The sequence below is a fragment of the Macrobrachium nipponense genome, chromosome 15 (assembly GCF_015104395.2).
Source record: "Macrobrachium nipponense isolate FS-2020 chromosome 15, ASM1510439v2, whole genome shotgun sequence".
Taxonomy (NCBI): Eukaryota; Metazoa; Arthropoda; class Malacostraca; order Decapoda; family Palaemonidae; genus Macrobrachium; species Macrobrachium nipponense.
Genome location: NC_087208.1, coordinates 65712019 through 65733836, shown reverse-complemented (window position 1 = coordinate 65733836; position 21818 = coordinate 65712019). Strand labels below are relative to the sequence as shown.

Sequence of the window (21818 nt, the reverse complement as noted above, 5' to 3'; positions counted from 1 at the left end):
CGAGGTCATCAACAGAGTTTTCCCTAATTAAATTAGCAGAGGTCGTCAACAGTGTCTGAGGTTCGCCATTCGATCCAGGGGTATAAGAAACATTAATTTCAGTCATTAAATTAGTTGGGGGAAAGAAAAAAAAATTAAGACTGTCTGACATCCCAAAAGAGAACCCATTATCCTTTCATGAAATTAATTTCTCCACCAATGACACCTGCGAGAGCTGCTTCCCAAATGTCCACTCCCTACCCTACCACAAAGGGATGGTACCACTATGATTAGAGTGGCTCAAGTGTATGCCAAACCCGCTTGATGGGACTGAGAGCATTACAAGAATACAATCATCCCCACTTTAATCATAGTGGTAGGCAAACCAGACAGAATGCCGAGAGTCCTATCTCTATGAAACCGGCCAACCCCTGGAATCCGGAGGTCAAGTTTTAGTTCGAGAATAGTCCCGCATGCCAGTATGGAAATACTGACATTCCAAGGTGTCCAAACATTATCAGGTAGTTGGCAAGACCACCACAGCTCCCACAATTGATTTTGAAAAAAAATTCCAATCCCAGATACGATGTCCCCTAAAAAACATCTGCACAGTGAAATGGGTAAGAGTTTTGACAGCAAGGTTGGAGACAGTTGAAAAATATGAAGAAGATATTATAAGTAATAGAAATAGGATGAGGAAAAAAAAATTCCCCAGTTCGAGAGCCCTCTTGCCCGTCACCAGGCTTCAGCACGGGAATAATATGCCGTGCGGAAACCCAATGACTTCATCAAGGCATTCTCTCATTAAGAGGGAGAGATATTGGGACCAGAGCTAGATGTCGATGAAGTAGTCAATGAGATTTGGGAAGATAGTAGTGAGGGAGATAATGGGAATTTGAATGAAAGTGATTTGGAAGAAGTGAATGGCGATGTAACTGAAAGAATGTATGAGGATCCTCAAACAAGATCCAGGGGGACTGCATCCGACCATCCTTGGGTGTTGTGGAAAGCAATTTAGTGTGGGTGTTGTGAGTGTAATGAGACATCAAATGTAACGGGGGAGGTAATATGGAGTGATAATGATAGTTTAAATTTGTCAATGTCTTTGAGAGAGAGAGAGAGAGAGAGAGAGAGAGAGAGAGAGAGAGAGAGAGACCTTACCTTACAGACCTTACATTTTGTTCGGGTTGCCCCAGGTCCCTCAGTGTGAGGCACCTCTAATGTCTACCAGAGAGTTGCTAGTACATCTTCCGGTATATTTTGCATCTTCCAATCTTGGATGGTCTGGGATGCAGCTTAGATATTTGTCGAGCTTATTCTTACATACATCTACGCTCACTCCTGATATATTCCTCAGATGAGCTGGCAACGCTTTGAATAGACGCTGCATTATCGATGCTGGTGCGTAGTGGATTATGTCCTGTGTGCTTTCCTTATTTTTCCTGGTATAGTTTTGGGCACTATTAATCTACCTCTGCTTGCTCTTTCTGATATTTTTAGTTCCATGATGTTTTCTGCTATTCCTTCTATCTGTTTCCATGCCTGAATTATCATGGAGCTTTCTCTTCTCCTTTCTAGACTATATAATTTTAAGGATTGTAGTCTTTCCCAGTAGTCAAGGTCCTTAACTTCTTCAATTCTAGCTGTAAAGGACCTTTGTACACTCTCTATTTGTGCAATATCCTTTTGATAGTGTGGGTACCATATCATATTGCAATATTCAAGTGGATTACGAACATATGTTTTAAAAAGCATAATCATGTGTTCAGCCTTTCTTGTTTAAAAGCGCCGTAACAACATTCCCATTTTTGCTTTACATTTTGCAAAGAGAATTGCTGTTTGATCATTGCATAACATGTTCCTATTCATCATCACACCAAGGTCTTTAACTGCTTCCTTATTTGTGATTGTGTCACTATTAGGTCCCCTATATGCATATAGCTTTCCTTCTCTGTCTCCATAATTTATTGATTCAAATTTATCAGAGTTAAATACCATCCTATTTACCTCTGCCCAATCATAAACTTTGTTAAGGTCTCTTTGTAGAGCGTTCCTATCTTCATCACAAGTAATTTCTCTACTTATTCTTGTGTCATCGGCGAAACTACTCACTACCGAATCCTTAACATTACTGTCTTTGTCTTCAATCATAATAACAAACAGTATTGCAGCTAACACCGTACCTTGTGGCACACCGGATATTACCTTGGCTTCATCCAATTTCTCATCGTTTGCAATAACTATCTGTTTTCTGTTGTGTAAAAATTCTTTTAACCATCTTCCTACTTTATCCACGATATTGTGTTTTTTAATTTTCTTCACTAATATATTATGGTCTACCTTGTCAAAAGCTTTTGCAAAGTCTAGATAAACCACATCTGTTTCATTTCCGCTTTTCATATTTTTGAATATGTTCTCACGGTGGACTAACAGTTGGGTTTGTGTACTTTTTCCGGGTACGAAACCATGTTGTCCTATATTAAACAAATTATTTTTTATTAAATGTTTCATAATATTTTTCTTCATTACCCTTTCATACAGTTTCATAATATGTGATGTTAGACTCACAGGCCTATAATTACTTGCCTCTAATCTTGATCCTCTTTTGAAAGTGGGGGTAATATATGCTAATTTGTGCTCATCATAAATCTTGCCTGTATCTACACTTTGTCTTAATAATATAGGAAGTGGCTTTGCGATAGAATGAACTACTTTCTCTGACAAAATAGCAGGAACTCCATCAGGCCCTGCTGCAGCTCAATTTTTAATTTCATTAATAGCCTGCACAATATCAGCTTCATTAATATCTATGTCAGCTAAATATTCACTATTTTCGTCCCTTCTATATCATTATCTTCATTATCTATTCTAGGGGTGAATTCTCTCTTATATCGTTCTGCCAATATGTTGCAAATTTCCTTTTTTTCATTCGTTAATCTCCCTTCAATTCTTAGAGGGCCTATTTTTATTCTTCTTTTATTCATCTTTTTTGCGTATGAGTATAATAGTTTGGGGTTTTGCTTGATATTTATTAGGGTTTTTTCTTCCAAGCCCTGTTTTTCATTTTCTTTTAATTGTATAATCTTTTGTTCTGCATTTTCTATCTTACTTTTTAGTTCTATAACTTTCCATGCATTTTTTTCTTTTGCAAGACCTTTTTTCCACTTTCTGATTTTCTGGAACAAGATCCTTCTGAAAGAGAGAGAGAGAGAGAGAAAGAGCAAAATTGGTGGAGGGATGAATGGGAGTGGTTGGAGGGCGGGCGTAAGCGTGTGGGTATTGTCTGTTGTGGAGATCGCTGAGAATATCAGTGGTAAGCATCTGTTACGAGAGTCGGAAGAAGTGAGGAAGTCTGTGAAGTCATAGAGTCGTACTAAAGAGTTGGTTTGGCAGCGGTCTTATCCATTGATGGTCAGTTGAGAGGTTGTGTGATTTGTTTGGTTTTGATGTTGTAAAGTTGTTGCGTGTCTGTCTGGTTGTGGTGAAGTTGAAGAGGTTGGTTGTGCATTTTGGTGTCTGTGAGTTGGCAGTTGGGGACAGTGTTGCTGTTGGTGGTTTGTTGTGCTGGGTTGGAGTTGGCATATGATTTGTCATGTTTTTGAACTGTTGGTGTTTGTTTGCATGGTGATTGGGCTCTTGTTTTTTGAGTTGTTGTACAGTCTTGGTGTTTGTCCGTCTTGGGTAGTGAAATTCTCGGCGGTTGCTGTGTCTCGACTAGTCTATATCTAGCAGACATTGTGTTCTGTGTTCGGTAAGCCAATTGTCCCACATGTAATTAGTAACGTAAAGAGGAAAGTGTGGCATAGGAAAAGTTCAATAGTCGGTACCACTAAAGCAACTGTGGGGAGATTTGCTTGCTTTTACTGCTTTGCGTGCGATCCCACTACACCTCAAGGCAAAAATGATCTGATCTTCTGGAGGACCCTATTACATTTCTATCTCATGGATAGACACGACCAGACAGGAGGGAGGACCTTCACCGCAACAGGGCCTTGCTCATGTTGGCAGGCCCTTTATGGGTACCCAGTTTCAGTGCAGGCATATCATTTTTTTTTACTGTCCAAATGAGGGCTGTGGGACTGTAAGACTCACAAGAGAGGTCAGTGGGACTGCATGTGTCCTCTCTCTTAGTCAATGGGTCCCCTTTTTGTTCTTATATGCCTAAGGGGATTACATCTCACAAGGACTGTTCAGGGCCTTACACGTAGAATTGCTAATAGGGAAGAATAATATGGCTTTCTATGTTCATCTAGTCCTTCACCATCTTTTCTGTAAGGGATAAGCTATTCGAATCAAAGTAAACTAGCCTTCACAAAGAAAATGCAGTTCTCTTGCCCATAACTTTGGAAAACATCCAACGTAACTTTTTTTTTACCTATGGCAATTGGAATTTTGTAAGTTGACAGTGTAACTAGAGGCAGCCAGCCCAACCATTAGGTGGTTGTGGTACAGTCTAATTAAACTTGGAGAAAAAAGTCAAAACATGAAAAATACACTCTGTTAACAAGATATATCACTTTTGTGCCCTTCACTCTCTGATTTGAGGACAAACATGACACTTGTTCTTGCAAGGAATTTTCTATTCGGATTTCAATAAGGCATAAACCAAGTTACTTTAACCTTCATACTCCATTCGATGTTTTAGAATTTTACAGGAGACTTTCAACCTATCCTGAAGTCATTATATGAACAAATGCCGTAATTGTATCCAATTTAGCAATGACATACTCACATTGCAGAAATACTAAAAATTTATTTTCTTCATCTATATTTTACAGATGAGACAGAAATACCAATAATAAATGATAAACATACAGAACTGACCCCTACGATAGAACTGCCAATTAGCCATACACGCACAAGAGATCTAAATGTGGACTGCAGAGGAATGGAAAGCACAAATAAAACGCCCACTTCAACGACAATGAATGAACGACCAAAAAACTTCTGTGAAGGTAAAAAAAATTAATATTTATATTCAGATAAGGTTAGAATTAAATATAACTCAAGAAGAGAGTAAAGACGGTAGCTGAATTGTGTAAAGTAATAGGCAGAATTTTTTTAATGCTCCCTTTTTTAATACTTCTAAAGAGAGAAAATAAACTTGCAGCCAAAAATCATCAAATTCTAGGAATTGATTTTACAACAGCGGCAATTTTTCTTCTGTCCTTCCTAAGGCACTGTTAATGCTGATGACTCAGAGAAGAATTGGCTTCGATGAAGTCCAAAGCACATTATCTTTCAACTGCTTCGGCGATAATCTACGGTATTAATCGATTTCTTTTCAATATTGAAAAGTTCCATTGTCAGTGTAAGACCTATGTCCTGTATAAATACTGCTCATTTGAGAGTTAGCCATTCCCTCAGGAGTGTGTGGTGTGTATGAGATTGAAAAACCAGTAATAAATGTAGAAAACACAAATTTGACCCCTACAACACAATGGTCAATTAACCATAGAATCACAGTGCATCTAAATCTGACTTCACGTCCAATGGAAAGCAAAAAAAACAACGGACAATTCAGCAAAAACGAATAAACGACCCGATAATTGCAGTGGATGTAAAATAAAACACTATATATAAAGTTAATTAGGTGAGGTTAGAATTAAATATAACACAATATAAAAAGATGTAAAGTTAAACACAGGAAAGTAATATGCTTAATATTTTTCTTGTGAATGCTTCTCCTTTTGTGGATAGTTCTATAAAATAAAATATTCTTGCATCAATAACTCATCCAAATCAGAGACTTAATCTTATAACCGAGACAATTTTCCTACTACCCTTCCATGGTATTTTTAATTCCCATTGCTCAGACAAGCAATGGTCCAAGTGAAGTCTAAACCATATGATCCAACTCAATTGCTTCAGCTATACACTACAGTAATAATAATTTTTTTCTAATGAAAACATCCATAGCCAGGGTAGGACCTATGTTGCGTGCAGATGGTGCTCATTTTTGAGTTAACCATTCCCTTAGTGTTAGTGGAATAAACATTGCTCACTCCTTTCTTTTCATTTTTCTCTTCTCTACCTTTCTGCTGCTGACTATTTCCCATTCACTTAAACGACCACCACTGACACCAGGTGTTCAAATTACCTTTGAACAATATTTAGTTAGGTTCATTTGGGAAAATAAACTCTTTTATAAACAGGATATATAACTACAACTGAGTGCTGCACTTACAGACCCCATGAAGACACAACAGACCAGTTGAGCCCTTCCTTGTCTCTGGTTCATAGGGCTAACACAAAAAACTTCTTTCGTGAAATTTTCTACTAGAGCTTCAATGATGCTGTAACCGCGTTTCTCTACATTTTTCCATTTAGTCTTTAGAACTAATATGGGAATTAATACTATGCTCAAGTCATTGTATAAACAACTACCATAAATTATAAATTTAGCAATGACGAAATAACATGAAAAAAATGAACTGAAAATTCTTATACCCTTTCTTTATCTTAATATATATTTATATATATATATATATATATATATATATATATATAGATATTATATATAATATAATATATATATATATTATATAGCAGATAAGGTTAGTAGCATTAAATATAGCACAATAAGAATATAAAAATGGTAGGTAATACACTGAATTATGTGTGTGTGTGAATGTGTCAATATTTATGAATGCATCGGTAAAGAGAAAATATTCTTCAGGCCAAAAGTCATCAAAATCTAGGACTAGATCTTATAACTGAGGCAATTTCTCAACGATTCTTTTACGGCCCTATTGATTTCCGGTACTTAGATAAGCACTGGGCCAAGAGCACTCTACGCCACATGATCATTCTCAACTATTTCAGCTATAATCCACAATGATAAAAAATGTTCTATATTTAACAGTTCCACAGTCAGGGCAGGATCTATTTCCTGTGTAAATGTTTCTCATTTGTGTCAGCCATTCCCTCAGTATGTGAGGAATAAACATTCGTTCTTTACTGCCTTTTCACTTCCCTACCTTTATGCTTACGACCATTTCCCATTTACCTACACGACCACCACTTGACACTAGCTGTTTTCTTCACCCATGAGCATAAATTCATTTTACTGTCAGTAAGATATATCACTAGAGTTGTGCCCTTCTTTGTCTTTGATTTAAAGGGCTAACATTACAGTACTTCTTTCCAGGAATTTTTTACTAGAACTTCGATGAAGCTGTAACTGCTTTCCTCTGGCCTATATTTTACATCCAAGTCTTCAGCTGACATGGCGGTTACTACCTATGAATAAGTCATTAGATGCACAAATATGATATCACAATAAAATATGGTTGTATATATACTTAACAGTAATTACACAGCTAATACTTTCAAATCGTCGCCAGCTAGAATTTTGACATTTGCAGTCGCGCTACTGCGTTTTGGCTTGGTAACTTTTGGGATATGAGAGGAACCAACTGAGCACAGAGCTTCAATTTGTTTATGCCCTTCCTGTCCATGCGAGGGGAGGAGGGATGGCTCTGACCATGAAATTACTTAGTAAGTATATATAAAGCCTTATTTTATTATAAAAATATATTTTTTTATAAATTAATTACACAGACTGAATCCCATATTGAAGGAGTTGGGATGCATAGACATATCTACTCTAAAACATTAAGTATTGTAATTAAATAAGAGTAGAAAATAGTGCCAGCATTGGTGAAATCTTTCTTGGTAACTTACCTGGTAAGAGTTGCTACAGGAAAATACTGCCTCTGGGGAGTACTCATCTCAACCTGTAGCGGAGTAGCGGTATAGCCAAGGAGCACCTGCTATCTCAGTGGGATCTTTGCAGTAAAGGGCCTTAAAATCTTAAAATCTTGTCCCATCCCCAGGCTTAGTACCATAAACACAAAACAACCAGAGTAAACAAAGCAGTCACCTAAACTAGAATTAAAACCACTACCAACCATTAAAAAACAAAGGTCTGGTGGGGACTCCAAGTACATAGTAGCCCCATGCTGCCCTAAGACTCGGCACCTTTATTTCAAGGCAAAGAATAAAGGATGGAAGGGATACTTCCTATACTCCCTCTCCCAACACCACGCCAGTAACTGCAAAATAACCCAAGTTACTGCAATATTCTTAAGTAGTTTTGACTTCACACAAGTTATGAGATGTAATCACAGACTTGCACTTCCAGTACATAGCTTGAATAATAGAAGAAAAGGACAGGTTATGCCTGAAAGTAAACGAAGTGGCCACTACCCTACCTTAGTGTGTTTTAACTTTCACCGAGGGTAATACCTTTTCTTTAAACTAAGAGAGGGTCTCCGAGATTAGATCTCTCAGAAAATATGCTATGGCACTTTTCTCAAAACAGATGTGACAAATTTTTCACAGAGCCCCACAGATTATTTGATGGACCACGAATCTTTCCTGTTCTTAGTAAATAGTATCTTAGTGCCCGTACTGGGCAAAGTCCTCTCTTCCTCATCAGGACCTACAATGTCCATTAAGTTTTTAATAGAAAGAGAACGAGGCCAGTGTTTGGAAGGGGTCTCGTTCTTTGCTACGAAACCCGTGGGTTAATGAATAAACTGCATCCCCCTTGGAAAAAACAATCTTTTGTTAACTGCATGTAGCTCACTCACACCCTTATCAGTTGCCGCAGCTACTAGAAATAAAGTATTCCTTTTTTGGTCTCGAAATAATTGTATATAGTGGCTCAAAGCGGGGATCTGACAACCATATGAATACCATCCCTAAGCTCCATGAAACCAACCTTGTCTCCCCGTTTCACTGTATCAACCAATTTGATAAGGTTGGCCAAATCCTGATTAGATGACAGATCTACTCCCGTAAGTTTGAAAACCGAGCCCAACATGGCTCTGTAGCCCTTTATAGTAGAGGAAGATGAGATCTACTAACCATGTTTAAAAACTAAGCCCAACATGGCTCCCTAGCCCATTATAGTAGAGGAAGACAAGACTCTAGAGAATTTTACATATGGTAAAAAATCAGCAATGTCTTAGAAGTCGTGATGTTATGCCCTCACACCAAGATTGGAAGACTGTCCACCAAGCTCGATAAACTTTGCTCGGGGATTAGCGCACTGAGTAATAGCTTCTGAAACTGACTTTGAAAAGCCTTTTGCTAACACCAATCTCCTGGCAGTTTGCAGTCAGGGCCGGAGTGAACAGTTTTCAGTGAAATCGTCTGTAGTGAAGTTGTCTGAGCAGATTAATTTTTTTGAGGAAGTATTTTTGAAAAGTCCATCAATAGTTCTAGCAAGTCAGGGAATCATTACTGTGCAGGCCACAGCAACGCTATTAAATCGTTGTCAGATTTCAGTGAGTTCTGAACTTGACAACTTCTCTCAACACCTTGAAAGGAGGGAAGGCATAAGGTTCCTTGTCCAACCTTAGTACCGTCCGAATGGACCGTCACTGTCTTGCTGAACACTTCCACTTCGAAAGCTTTCAATTCCCAGTGAATAGATCTCAGTTCTTTTACATTTATGTGCCAACTTCTCTGTTCTGCGATCCATGTCCTGGAGACCTCCTTGTCACCAGGAGAGCTTCCTAATCTAGGTCTGAGGCGCCTGAATAAAACGCTAAGGGTTCAGAGAAACAAGCCATTTCCCTGCTGAAAGTTTTTCTCTTGATTTCCACCAAAGTAGGTCCTCTTTGATTTCTCGAGTCACTGGGAACAAGAACGTGTCTGGGTGTTTCTTCCCGTCCAACTGATCATTAGATAAAATTGTATATTCCTCATATGAAGTTTCCCTCGTGCTACGAATTGCTCCTTGGATGAGAGCTTCACCGGTAGGCTCATCCAACTGTTCACAGAGTAGGACTGAAGAGAGAGAAATTGGATCAATTTCTGAAGGCAAGAATTTATCCATTTGGGAGGAAGGAAACACCAAAAAAGTCTGATCTGAGAGTTTATTCTCATCCCCCAATATACTATCTCCTGAGGAGTTACTTGAAACTTTTGTAGGTTTATTAAGAGACCAAAGTCCAAGGGCTACAAGAAGGGTCTTTTGTAGGCCCTGCATACATTTCTCTTCCAATTGAGAATGCAGCAGCCAATCATGTAGATATAGCAAAATCTTTATTCCAAGGAGATATAGCCCTTTTACAATGGAGGTTGGAACGTGCATGAACAACGGTACAGCAGTGAACAAGCCAAAGCATAGAGATCTGAACTAAAATACTTTATCCCTAAAAACCAGTAATAAATTAAGAAAACATAGTATTCACCCCTATAACAGAAAGGTCAATTTATAAAAGCACAACAGGTCTAACTCTGTACTCCAGACCAATGGAAAATACAAACAAATCAGCTAATTCAACCAAAATTAAGCAACGATCGGAAAAATGCAATGAAATTAAAATATAACACCTACTGCATTGTTGATCGGGTGAGGTTATAATTAAATAAAACAAAATAACACTAAAAAGATGGTAAGTTAAATACTGTAAACTGTTTCAATTTTTTTTTCTTGTTAATGCTTCTCTTCTTGTGGATACTTCTATATCATAAAATATTCTTGCAGCACAAAATCATCCAAATCATAAGACCTGGTCTTATAACTCACACCATTTTTATACTGCCAGTCCATCGCATTTTTAATTTCCATCGTTCACACAAGCACTGGCCCAAGTGAAGTTTGAATCATATGATACCGCTTAACTCCATCAGCTATAGGCTTGAGTAATAATTCTTTTTTTATATATTTAAAAGTTCCATAGTCAGAATAGGACCTCTTCCTGTGTAAATACTGCTCATCTGAATTGAATCAGTATGTGAGAAATAAACATTTGCTCTCTGCTGTCTTTCCACTTCCCTCTTCTCTACATTCTGGTTTTGACTATTTCCCATTCACTTCCACGGCCACCATCTGACAATACGTGGTTTAGATGTAATCTAAACCACATGGCCACTTTTACTGTTTCTGCTGTCAGCTACAGTAATAATAATTTTCCTATACCGAGAACTTCCGTACTCAGTATAGGACCTATAATGTCCTGTGCAGATGCTGCCTATTTCAGTTATCCCGTCCCTTTTCATTTCCTTCTTCTCTGCCCACCTGACGCAGGTGATAATAGCACCTCAAACAATGTTAAGTTAGGTTTCAATTAGGAAAATACATTCTTTTTACTGTGAGATATATCACTAGAATTGAGAACTGCACTGAAAGAGACAGACCCCCAAACAGCCACACCAGTTAGGCCATTCTTTGTCACTGGTTTAGAGGGCTAACATTACAATAATTCATTCAAACAATTTTCTATTATAACTTCAATGATGCAGCAACCATTTTTCTCAAGCTTTCATTTCTCCATTCAATCTTCAGCTGATATGGCAGTTACTACATATGCTCAAGTCATTATATGCATAAATGTCGTAAATTGTAACTACTTTGGCAATGACGAAATGAACATATTTGGAAAAATACTCTGAAAAATGGTCTCATACTTTGTCTTTATCCTACAGATGAGAAAGAAAAACCAGTAATAAATGAGGAAACGACAGAATTGATCAATACAACAGAAAGGTCAACTGAGCACGTAAAAACAACAGAGCTAGATGCGGATTCAAGAGCAACTGAAAGCACACATAAACTGGGCAATTCAACTACAGTGAATCAACGACCAGAAAAACACGGCAAAGGTAAAAATTACAAACTAATATAGAGTTAATAGAGTAAGGTTAGAATCAGACATAACACAATGACACCATATGAATGATACGCTGAACAACATAATTTAACTGGTTGAAAGCAATCTTTTATTTTTTATTAATTTTCTTTTAATACTTCTTCTCAAAACTGCCGATTCAACCAAATATCTATGATCCACACTGATAATACAATAACTGCGTCCCTCTTTCTCCGATTCGATTTACTGATTGATGTAAAAATGTATCATGGTGTCACCAGGACCCACAACACCTCCCTCCAATAAAACCTGTAACAAAGCCATAAACACACACACACACACACGCACACACTAATATATAGTACTGCATTATAATTTAATTACCTTGAGGCATAAGGAGAGATGGAATTGCATCATCCTTTAATGTTCGTTGTCGCTTAGGAGTATCAATTCCAAGGAGTCTGGATTTCATGTCATCTTTGTAGTCAGTGTCAGCAAAATGCACAAAGCATACCACTGCATTATCAGCGTTTATGCTATCAGTGCGACAACAGCAAAGAATACCTTTGTTGTCTAAGTTCCTTTGCCTTTGGAAAACGAAAGAATCTTACGTCTGATCCTGATGTTTTTCTTCTTGTATTATAGCACCCATATACTAAACGGTTGTTTGGCATATCTGCAGAATTGAAGTATGCCTAGTGGAAGAACAATGAAACGGAGTACACACAATGAAACGGAGTACACACGAGGGTAACTTGAGTCAGACTGGTGAACAAGACTGTGCAAGTCACTGTGTCAAGTCAGTGCATGTAGGGGCTCAGCTCGCGTCATCACTCATTCCCGCTGCGAGCTCTACCTGCGCGCCGGCTGACCTGTCTAAGTGGGTCCTGGGTGTCACAACAACTTAGGTCTTCGACGCCGGCAATATATCGTTATGCATTAAAAAAAAGAATCTATGTAAAAAAATAATAACAATTTTCATCTCATGTACGCTTTAGTTACAAGTATGACATCATTTATACTTTACTATAAAAAGTTATAACTTTTGTAGGAAGCCTACTTCTTCCATAAACTTAAAAATACCACTCGTCTGAGTAATAATATTCCTTCCAAGTACCCTGGAGAGAAGGTATTCACCTTCCTCATTACGGCACTCTGAAAGGAAAAGCTCTCTTATGTCCTGAAGACTGAGACACTCGACCAGCAAGTGTCGCACAGTCAGAGGAACTAGGCAGTCATCACAGAATGGCTGCAGATGTCCGGACATTAAATAACCATGTGTCAGGTGTGTGTGACCAATTCTTAAGCGGCAAAGGGCAGTTTCCCATCTCCTTGACATTTTCCTGTAATTAAAAGGAATTGCTGATCTCGTAATTTCCAACATCTTTTGATTGCTTTCTACAAAATTTTCCAATATATTCTGCCATTTCTTTAGGCCTTTTCTTTATGTATGTAAGGGAAAAAATCTCTAAATGGTAATGCAATTTCTTTGCGGACCATCATGAATTGCCCTTATCAGCCTTTTCGTTTCCAACTACTCCTGTGTGTGCTGGTACCCAACACAAGTTTACGGTTTTCCTTTTTCGGTTAACAATAAACAACCATTCTAAAATCTCTAAAATCAGAGGATGTTTTGAATAAAAATTCATGGCTTGAATCGCACTTAGAGAATCTGTGAAAATAGTAAAACTGCTTGCTATCTTCACAAAGTAAAATTTTCTTAATTGAAACTAAAATGCCATATAACTCAGCTGTAAAAATGGAGCAACGATTAGGTAATGATCCACAGAGTTCAAAATTTGGAAAAACTGCTCCACAGCCAACACCAGTATCAGATTTGGAACCATCAGTATATATACAGATATATATACTGATGCATGGTCTAAAAAAGTAAGTCGCATCACTTCCTCTGATATATTCTTCTTGGATGAATTGAAGTAGTTACAATATGTAATATAAGGTAGCTTCCAAGGTGGGATTACTGAAAACTTGAAAGACAGAACACTAGTAATGGTTATGTTTAAATTGGTCATGATTTCCCGCACTCTGAAGGCAAATGGATGTGGTATTTTTGAATGATCTCTAAAATAGGGACAATATCTTTCATTTCTGACTGCAAAGTAGCTAAAGAATTTGGAAGTCTCTGGAACCTAATCCCACTTCGCACCAGCAAAGTCTGATAATGGAGATCCAGAGGAAGCTCTCCAGCATCCACAAACATACTTTCAATGGAAGAACATTTAAAAGCTCCTGTAGAAATCCGAATGCCTGCACCTGCATGATGAACAGAATAGAGATTTTAATCTATAAAGAGGGGCAGATGTGAACACTTCGCAACCATAAGCTAACTTTGGTAAAATAATACCTTTGTATAATCTGAGGAGCTGTGTTCGGTCAGCACCCCATGATCTAGTGCCTTTACACATTTTGTTTTCAAGTTAGATATATGGGAAGACCAATCAAGCTTGTTGTCAAATATTAATCCAGGGAATTTGGTTTCTGTCTTACAAAGGATTCGTTGTCCATTTAAAAATAAATCAGGATCGGGATGGGCTCCTCTTAGGCGGCAAAAGTGTACTATTACAGTTGTGGTGATAGAAAATTTGAACCCTCTTTTCTCAGCCCATGTGACAACTTTGTTAATATAGAGTTGTAATTGTCGCTCTGCTACTGCCATCTTTGAGGATGCAAATAACAAGGAGAATTCATCCATAACCAGTGTATAAAAAATATCTTAAGAAATTATCTTAGCAATGCCATTAATTGCTAATGCAAATAGGGTGACACTCAAGACACTACCTTGAGGCACTCCTTCTTCTTGGTAATGAACAACCGAGATTGTTGCTCCAACTTGCACCATAAATCTTCGCGATTCTAAAAAGGATTTAATAAAAAGTGGTAGTTCTCCTCTAAAATCACAATTGTACAAATCTTGTATAATTCCATGCCTCCATGTAGTATCATAAGCTTTTTCCAAATAAAAAAAAAGACTGTAATATGATGTTGCTTACTTGCAAAAGCTTCACACATAGAGTTTTTCATTCTTACTAAAACATCTGTGGTAAAGTGCACATTTCTAAAACCACATTGAGCTTTTGGAGAGGAGGTTATTGCATTCCAGAAACCACACTAACAAGTACTGACCATTTTTTCCATAACTTTAGAGACATGATGTTAAACAAAATAGGACAGTAACTGCTTGTTAACAGGCTATCTTTTCCTGGCTTGGCAAACGGTAGAATCCTTGCTAATTCCCACGCTAAGGGAAATAGGTGTTCTCTAAAAATTCTATTTATTATACTAAGGATAAACAACTTAGTACATTCTGGAGAGTGTCTTATCATAGCATATGGGATATCATCGGGACCAGGAGCTGTGTCTTTGGAATTTTTCAGAGCAGATTCAAACTCTTTCATTCTAAATGGTATGTTATATGATTCCTCTTTAGTAGGTGTGAAATCTATCCTTTTTTGTTCCTCCCTCCGTCGGTATTCTGCATAAGGTTTGTCATCACATTTCTTTGAAACCTCTGCAAAATAACTGGCTACCTTATCTGCAACAATCTGAGGATCAGCAACCTTGGTATCATTGATTTTAAATACTGGTGGCTTACATGGGATGTATTTTCCTGCTATTTTCCTTATTTTCTTCCGTACTAAAGTAAGAGGAGTTTTGGCATTTATTGAGCTTATCAACATTGTCCAACAGCTTTTTCAGGATTGCTTAATTTTGAGCCTAAATTGGGCTCTTGCCTTACGATACTGTACTTAGTAGTGATCGCATTTATGTCTTTTATAGCATGTTTTGGCAACTCTCAGTGCTCTGTGCGTCTTACGGCATTCACTGTCCCACCATGGAACAGGTTTGCGCACAAAATTACCAGACGTTCTTGGGATTGATTGGAGGCCTACTACAAATAACGTAGTATTAATCATTTCAATAGCATCATCTATTATTGGAAACTCTTCTGCAGTAGCACCAACAAAACTTTTTTCAGTAAAAATATGCCATTTGGCTTTTCTTATATTCCACTTTTGGTAGTTTAGATACTGGAGGACTTTGGGCAAGACTAATAATGATTGGGAAGTGGTCACTGGTATAATGATCATCTATTACCTCCCAACTAAAGTCAATAATTGAATCCTCACTCCATATTGACAAATCGATTGCCAATAAAGTTCCAGTTTCTACGTGGAAATGGGTTGGTTCTCCAGTATTTAATATCCCTACATTTAATATTAATATCACTTAATATTAGATATGGTGTAGGTAGCTGGTTAACCAGTGAAGAAAAGTCTTCACTAGGAAAGGCAATTATTATTATTATAAGAATAGTTTAACCAGACCACTGAGCTGATTTTCAGCTCTCATAGGGCTGGCCCGAAGGATTTGATAAAATGCCAGGTCTAGGCCAAAGGCCAGAAACTGGGACCAAATAGGTCATATAGTATAATACTTAATAAATTAAAATTAGGTAAAAAAAAATGCACAGAGGCATATGCTTTCATACTAGAATACAAACAGGCATTAAATACATTTACTCACATTTCCATACATACTAAAATTTTATTAAAATTAACAAATAGTCCAGAAACTTAAAAATTTGATCTAAAATTCATTCATTGCTCTGAGGTTTTTGTATATATACTTATTTTTATATTTTATCAATTAAATCAGTGTTTCTTAGAAACGTCATTATCGGAATGACTGAAAATGTGAAAGATTCTGACAAAATATCTTTTAATGCTTTACTTCCAAAAGTTGACAGTCTCTGCTGGTCATACTTTGGACAATGACACAATATATGTCCGACAGTTATCAATTCCTTGCACTCTGAGCACTCTGGAGCAGGGTCAGATGGGCTGCTCATTAAGTGCCCATGTGTTAGACGAGTGTGGCCTATACGTAAACGTGTCAGGATTACTTGTGTGTGTCTTTCTCTCTGATATATGGAGCTCCATTTCGTAATTTCAGGTTTTATTTGTTTTAATTTATTACTTTCAGGTTCTTCGTTCCATATATTTTGCCATTTATTTACAATTCTTGTTTTTAAATAAGCTACAGTGTCACTAACAGGGATTTTTACATCTGTTCTCATCATGTGGACTGCCTCCTTGGCTGCTTTATCAGCTTCTTCGTTTCCTTTTATTCCGACATGGGCAGGGATCCAACATATTTCAATATTTTTTCCCTTTTTATATAAATTATAGAGTAAAAACTTTATCTGTTGCACAATATTATTTTTGGGATTATAACTATTAATGGCTTCTATAGCGCTTCTAGAGTCGCTATAAATCACGAAATTGTTAAGGGAGTGTTCTTTGATTATTCTTATGGCCAATGTTATTGCACATAACTCTGCTGTAAATACTGAAGCATTATTGGGAAGCGAGAACTGGCATGTTTTATCCTGGGACACTGCAGCATATCCCACTCCGTATTCTGACTTGGATCCATCTGTATATATTGCATAATGTGGACCTTTTTGGTTTATGTGCTCTATTGTATGTTGTTTCTGATGTTCTGGGGTATAGGAATACTTTTTTTGATAGAAATTTTAATTTTGTGCAAATGTTTATTTTATTCATAATCCAAGGAGGAGGTAGTTTTACTATTGGAGGTAGTTGGATATTTATATTCAGTGACTCAAACAATCTTCTTGATCTAATTGGAAAAGGTGGTGAATTATTGTTAATAAATATATCCCTTAGTTCAAATAATTTTTTGGTTGGTGAATCACTTGACTGAATTCTTAGGGCACTTTTCATTGTTACTAACTCTCTATGGAGAGAGAGAGGTAGTTCACCACATTCTACCTGTAAAGAAGAGGTTGGTGATGATTTAAAAGCTCCTGTACATATTCTAAGTCCTTCATTATGAACTGGGTCCAACATTTTCAGTACTGCGTTTGAAGCCGAGCCGTATATTTCACTTCCGTAGTCAATGATAGACAACACTGTTGCTTTATATAGTAATGTAAGGGTTTGTCTATCAGCTCCCCAATTAGTGTTTGATAATTTTCTAATTAGATTCAATGCTTTTTTACATTTTGACTTCACATATGTTATGTGGGCTTTCCAGTTCAAGTGAGTATCAAATACTAAACCTAAAAATTTTGCAGTCTGGCCAATTTGTATACTTTGATTTCTGATTTTCAAATCTATTTCTTCACCTTCTTCCATCTTTTATCTTCATAAAATATTACTGCTTGAGTTTTACTTATGGACAATCTAAATCCTACAGATGAGGTCCATTCATCTATTTTTATTATAGATTTGTTAATGATGCGCTCTGCATGTTTAATGCGAGATGCTGAGTAGAAGATGGCAAAATCATCCATATAAAGGTTGCTTTTAATTCCGGTGGGCAGATTTGTATTAATTTCATTAATTGCTAAGGTAAATAGTGTGCCACTAAGGACACTCCCTTGTGGAACACCATTTTCTAGTGGGAATGTTCTGGACAAAGCATCATCAATTTTCACCTGAAAACTTCGATTTGTTAGAAAACTTTGGATAAACATGGGTAAATGTCCACGAACGTTGTTGTTTTGTAATGCTTTTAAAATAGGATACCTCCATGTAGTGTCATAAGCCTTTTCTATGTCAAAAAAGACTGCCACAGTTATCTGTTTTCGTTCAAATCCTCTGCGTATATGGTCTTCTAGGATAGAGAGAGAATCCAATGTGGACCTGTTACTCTGTGACCCAAACTGAGTGGGAGTTAAAATTTTGTTTTCTCGAATGTGCCATGTTAGTCGAGCATTTACCATCTTTTCAAGTAATTTGCATAAGCAACTTGTTAGAGATATTGGTCTGTAATTATTAATATTGCTAGGATCCTTTCCAGGTTTGGGAATAGGAATTATTATAGCTTTACGCCATGCATCAGGAAATAAATTTCTAAGCCATAAATGATTATAAAATTGTAATAAGTATGACTTTGCCAGCGGAGCTAAGTGGTCGATCATCTCAAAGCAAATATTGTCACCTCCAGGAGCAGATTTATTGCTGTTCGAGAGAGCATATTCCAACTCTTCCATATTAAATTTTCTATTATAATATATATCTTCTTGTGTTTCAAAATTTATTGTTATTAGTTCTTCATTATTTTTCTTTGTGCGGAAGTGCTCATCTAAATTTTTATCGCTACTTACATTAGCTAAGTTTTCTCCTATTATATTACTTATTTCTTTTGGATCAAGTATTCTTTTTCCATCTTTCAATATGGCATGTCTAGGTGGTTTAACTTGGGTACCATTTATTTTTCTGAATTTTTCCCATATTTTTTGTATGGGAGTATTATTAGAGAGATCTGATACATATTTCCTCCATGAAATTATTCTTCCTTGAATTACTTCCCTTTTAAATTTTGCAGATATTTTGTTGTATACAGGCTTTAATGTATCGATTTCTAATAATAATATAGTCATTTTTTGTAAAGTTCCTTCTAATATTGGCAATGTTTTATTTATTTTATTGAACGTTCTATTTAAATTATCTAACCGTCTCCCTATTGAGTGTTTTATATTAATTAATTCTGTTAGTTTATCAGACCACCAAGGGACTTTGTGCTTTGTTGGATGGGGCTTTGACTTTGGTATTGCTTGATCAGCAGCCTTTTTAATGAAATCAACGAGAATTTTGTTAGTTTCATTATGGTCTTCTAAATATTCAAATGGTTGGATATTTCTCGTGTGCATTTCATATTTCTCCCAATCTGCTTTATTAATGTTGTAGTGAGGAACATGTTTTGCAGGGTTATTATGTAATAAGGATATTAATATTGGGAAATGATCACTGGTGTGCAAGTCATCAACTATATTCCAATCTATTCTTTCAACTATATTTGTTGTACAAAGAGTAAGGTCTACTGAAGAAAATGTTCCATGTGTTTTTGAAAAATATGTACTAATTTCGTCATCATTTATACAGCACATGTCGTTTGACTCCATGAACTCTTCAATTTTACTCCCTGCTCTATTTGAGATTGTACAGTTACAGTCCCATATCGGGTTGTGAGCATTAAAATCCCCTACTATCAATGTAGGTTCTCTGGCATTGTCAAACAAATCCTTAAGTTTTTCTATGTCGTAATTTTTGTTAGGTTGGTTGTATATGTTATAAATTACATAGTTATAGTTTTTTATTCGTATTTTGATGCTTGATATTTGCAAGTCAGCAAAGTTTACAGGTACCCTGTCGTAACATACTTTGTTATGTACATATATAGCAGTACCTAAATTTCCTTCTTCTTCTCTAGATGTAGATACTAAGGTATATTTACCAATTGTTGATACTGTTTTTTATTAACATGTTGTAAACATAATATCATTGGTTCGTATTCTTTCAGTAAGCGTTGTAATTCTCCCAAATGTAATCTGGTCTGAAGACCATTTATGTTCCATTGTATTATATAATTATTGAAAATATTATGTTAAGTGTGTTCAAGCATTATTTTCTTGTTGTGGTTTATCTATTTGCAATTTTTCTAAAATAAAATTTTATTTACGACATTTATTTGTGTTTTTCCTTATACGACATTAGATGTCCAATGCACATACAGCCTTTTTTGTGAGTCTCTAGACTAGTGGTTTCTTTACTTCTACATTTTATAAAATTTCGTATAGTGTTTGTTAAACTGTCTTTTGTTATGTTTCTGTCTTTGTTGCATAATTCGATGAAACATTCATTACATCCACATGTGTTTTTATGTGTCCTCCTTTTTTCATTTACTCTTAGTGCACCAATTACCGGTGATGGGGTAATCTCTTCTCCCTTCACATAATCATTTTTGTCTATGGTGTTCTCCTCTATAATTTCTATATTGTTCTGGGTATTTCCATCCATTTCTTTTATTATTACTTTAGGAGACAAAGGTATGTTCTTATTTTCTGGTCTGTGTACTTTTTTTGGATCCTTGGTCTTTGCTTTAACAGATACCTCTCTAATAATTGTTGGCTTTTTGGTTTTGGGTGGAGTTCTCTCTAAAGGCCTTTTTTTATCTTTAGCTACCAGCTCATAACTATCTCGTGATGTTTCAGTGATACATGTATCATTTTCTTGTGTTTCCATTTCCCTTAATATCTCAAATGAATTTGAACATATATCTGCACAAGTTTCTTGGTTTCTTGCTATATTAGTTTCTTGTAAAGTTATTTTTTCTTCTGATTTATCTACTGGGGGTTTGTTACTTGCTTCCATTTTCGTTTCATTCCTTGAGCTCAATGCAGTAGAGAACATTTGCTTCCTAGCGGGATCATGCATCCCTCTAACTCTTAACTCTAGTTTGGCTTCTCTAATTGGCATTCCTGATCTCTCCTGAAGTAATTTTAATTCTGTGTTGTATATATAATACATACACTCCTTAGATCTAGCATGGTGATTTTGGCCACAGTTCACACATTTTGGTTCACCACACTTCCACTGTGTGGTGTGTTCGTCGGATCCACAATACGCACATATAGATTTATTTCTGCAATTTTTCCCTGTATGTCCATATTTACTACAGTTTTGGCACTGTAGTGGCTTTGGAACATAAGGCCTCAGTTCTCTGTTTTGGCCCATGATTTTAATTTTGAAAGGTAGTTCTTGGCCTTCAAATTTTATTTTTGCTATTCTCAATGTATTTTCCTTATTTTGTCTACTGGTTAAACTATATATTTCGCAATCTTGCACGTTGTTGTACCTTTTTTTAAGGGAATCCAGCAAAATATTTTTTTCAATTGGTTCCTCACTTTTAGGAAGTACTACAGTACCCTGTACACTGTTCATACTGTCATGTTTTCTTATGTTTACCTTTATATTATCAATGTTCTTTATAGTTAAATAGTTTTCAGATTGGTTTTTTGTAGTGGTTTCTATTAACCACACCTGGTCTTTTATTTGTCTAAATGACATTTCTGAGGTTGGGTGCCTACTTAACAAATAATTTTCCAATCGTAATGCAGATATTTTTCTATCAGTTTCCAAGGTCAAGAACCTTGACCAACTTCCACTCCCAAAAAGGGAGTCGAAGTGAGTCAAGGTTGGGTCAATTCTAAATTTGCTTTTTCTTTGCGGCTTGTATGGTATTAGAGTTTTAATACCAGCCTGTTCTTCATTACCTGGGTTTTCCTTAGAATAGTCCATTGCCATGCCAGAAGTCGTAGGGGTTTTTGTTTTGGTTTCCATATATATAAAGTTTAAATATTTCGTCCAGGATGAGATCCCTCTCACCAAGGAGGCCCAA

The 21818-nt window shown here is 36.5% G+C and overlaps 1 protein-coding gene across 1 annotated transcript in view; it reads left to right on the top strand.

The window, feature by feature from the left end:
* Positions 1–21818, top strand: part of LOC135226888 (uncharacterized) — a gene marked incomplete at its 3' end in the record, with an annotated part of 85307 nt that overhangs the window by 40526 nt on the left and 22963 nt on the right. The window contains 2 exon segments of the mRNA XM_064266579.1: positions 4758–4934; positions 11425–11601. Of these exon segments, the coding sequence (XP_064122649.1) occupies positions 4758–4934; positions 11425–11601 (354 nt within the window).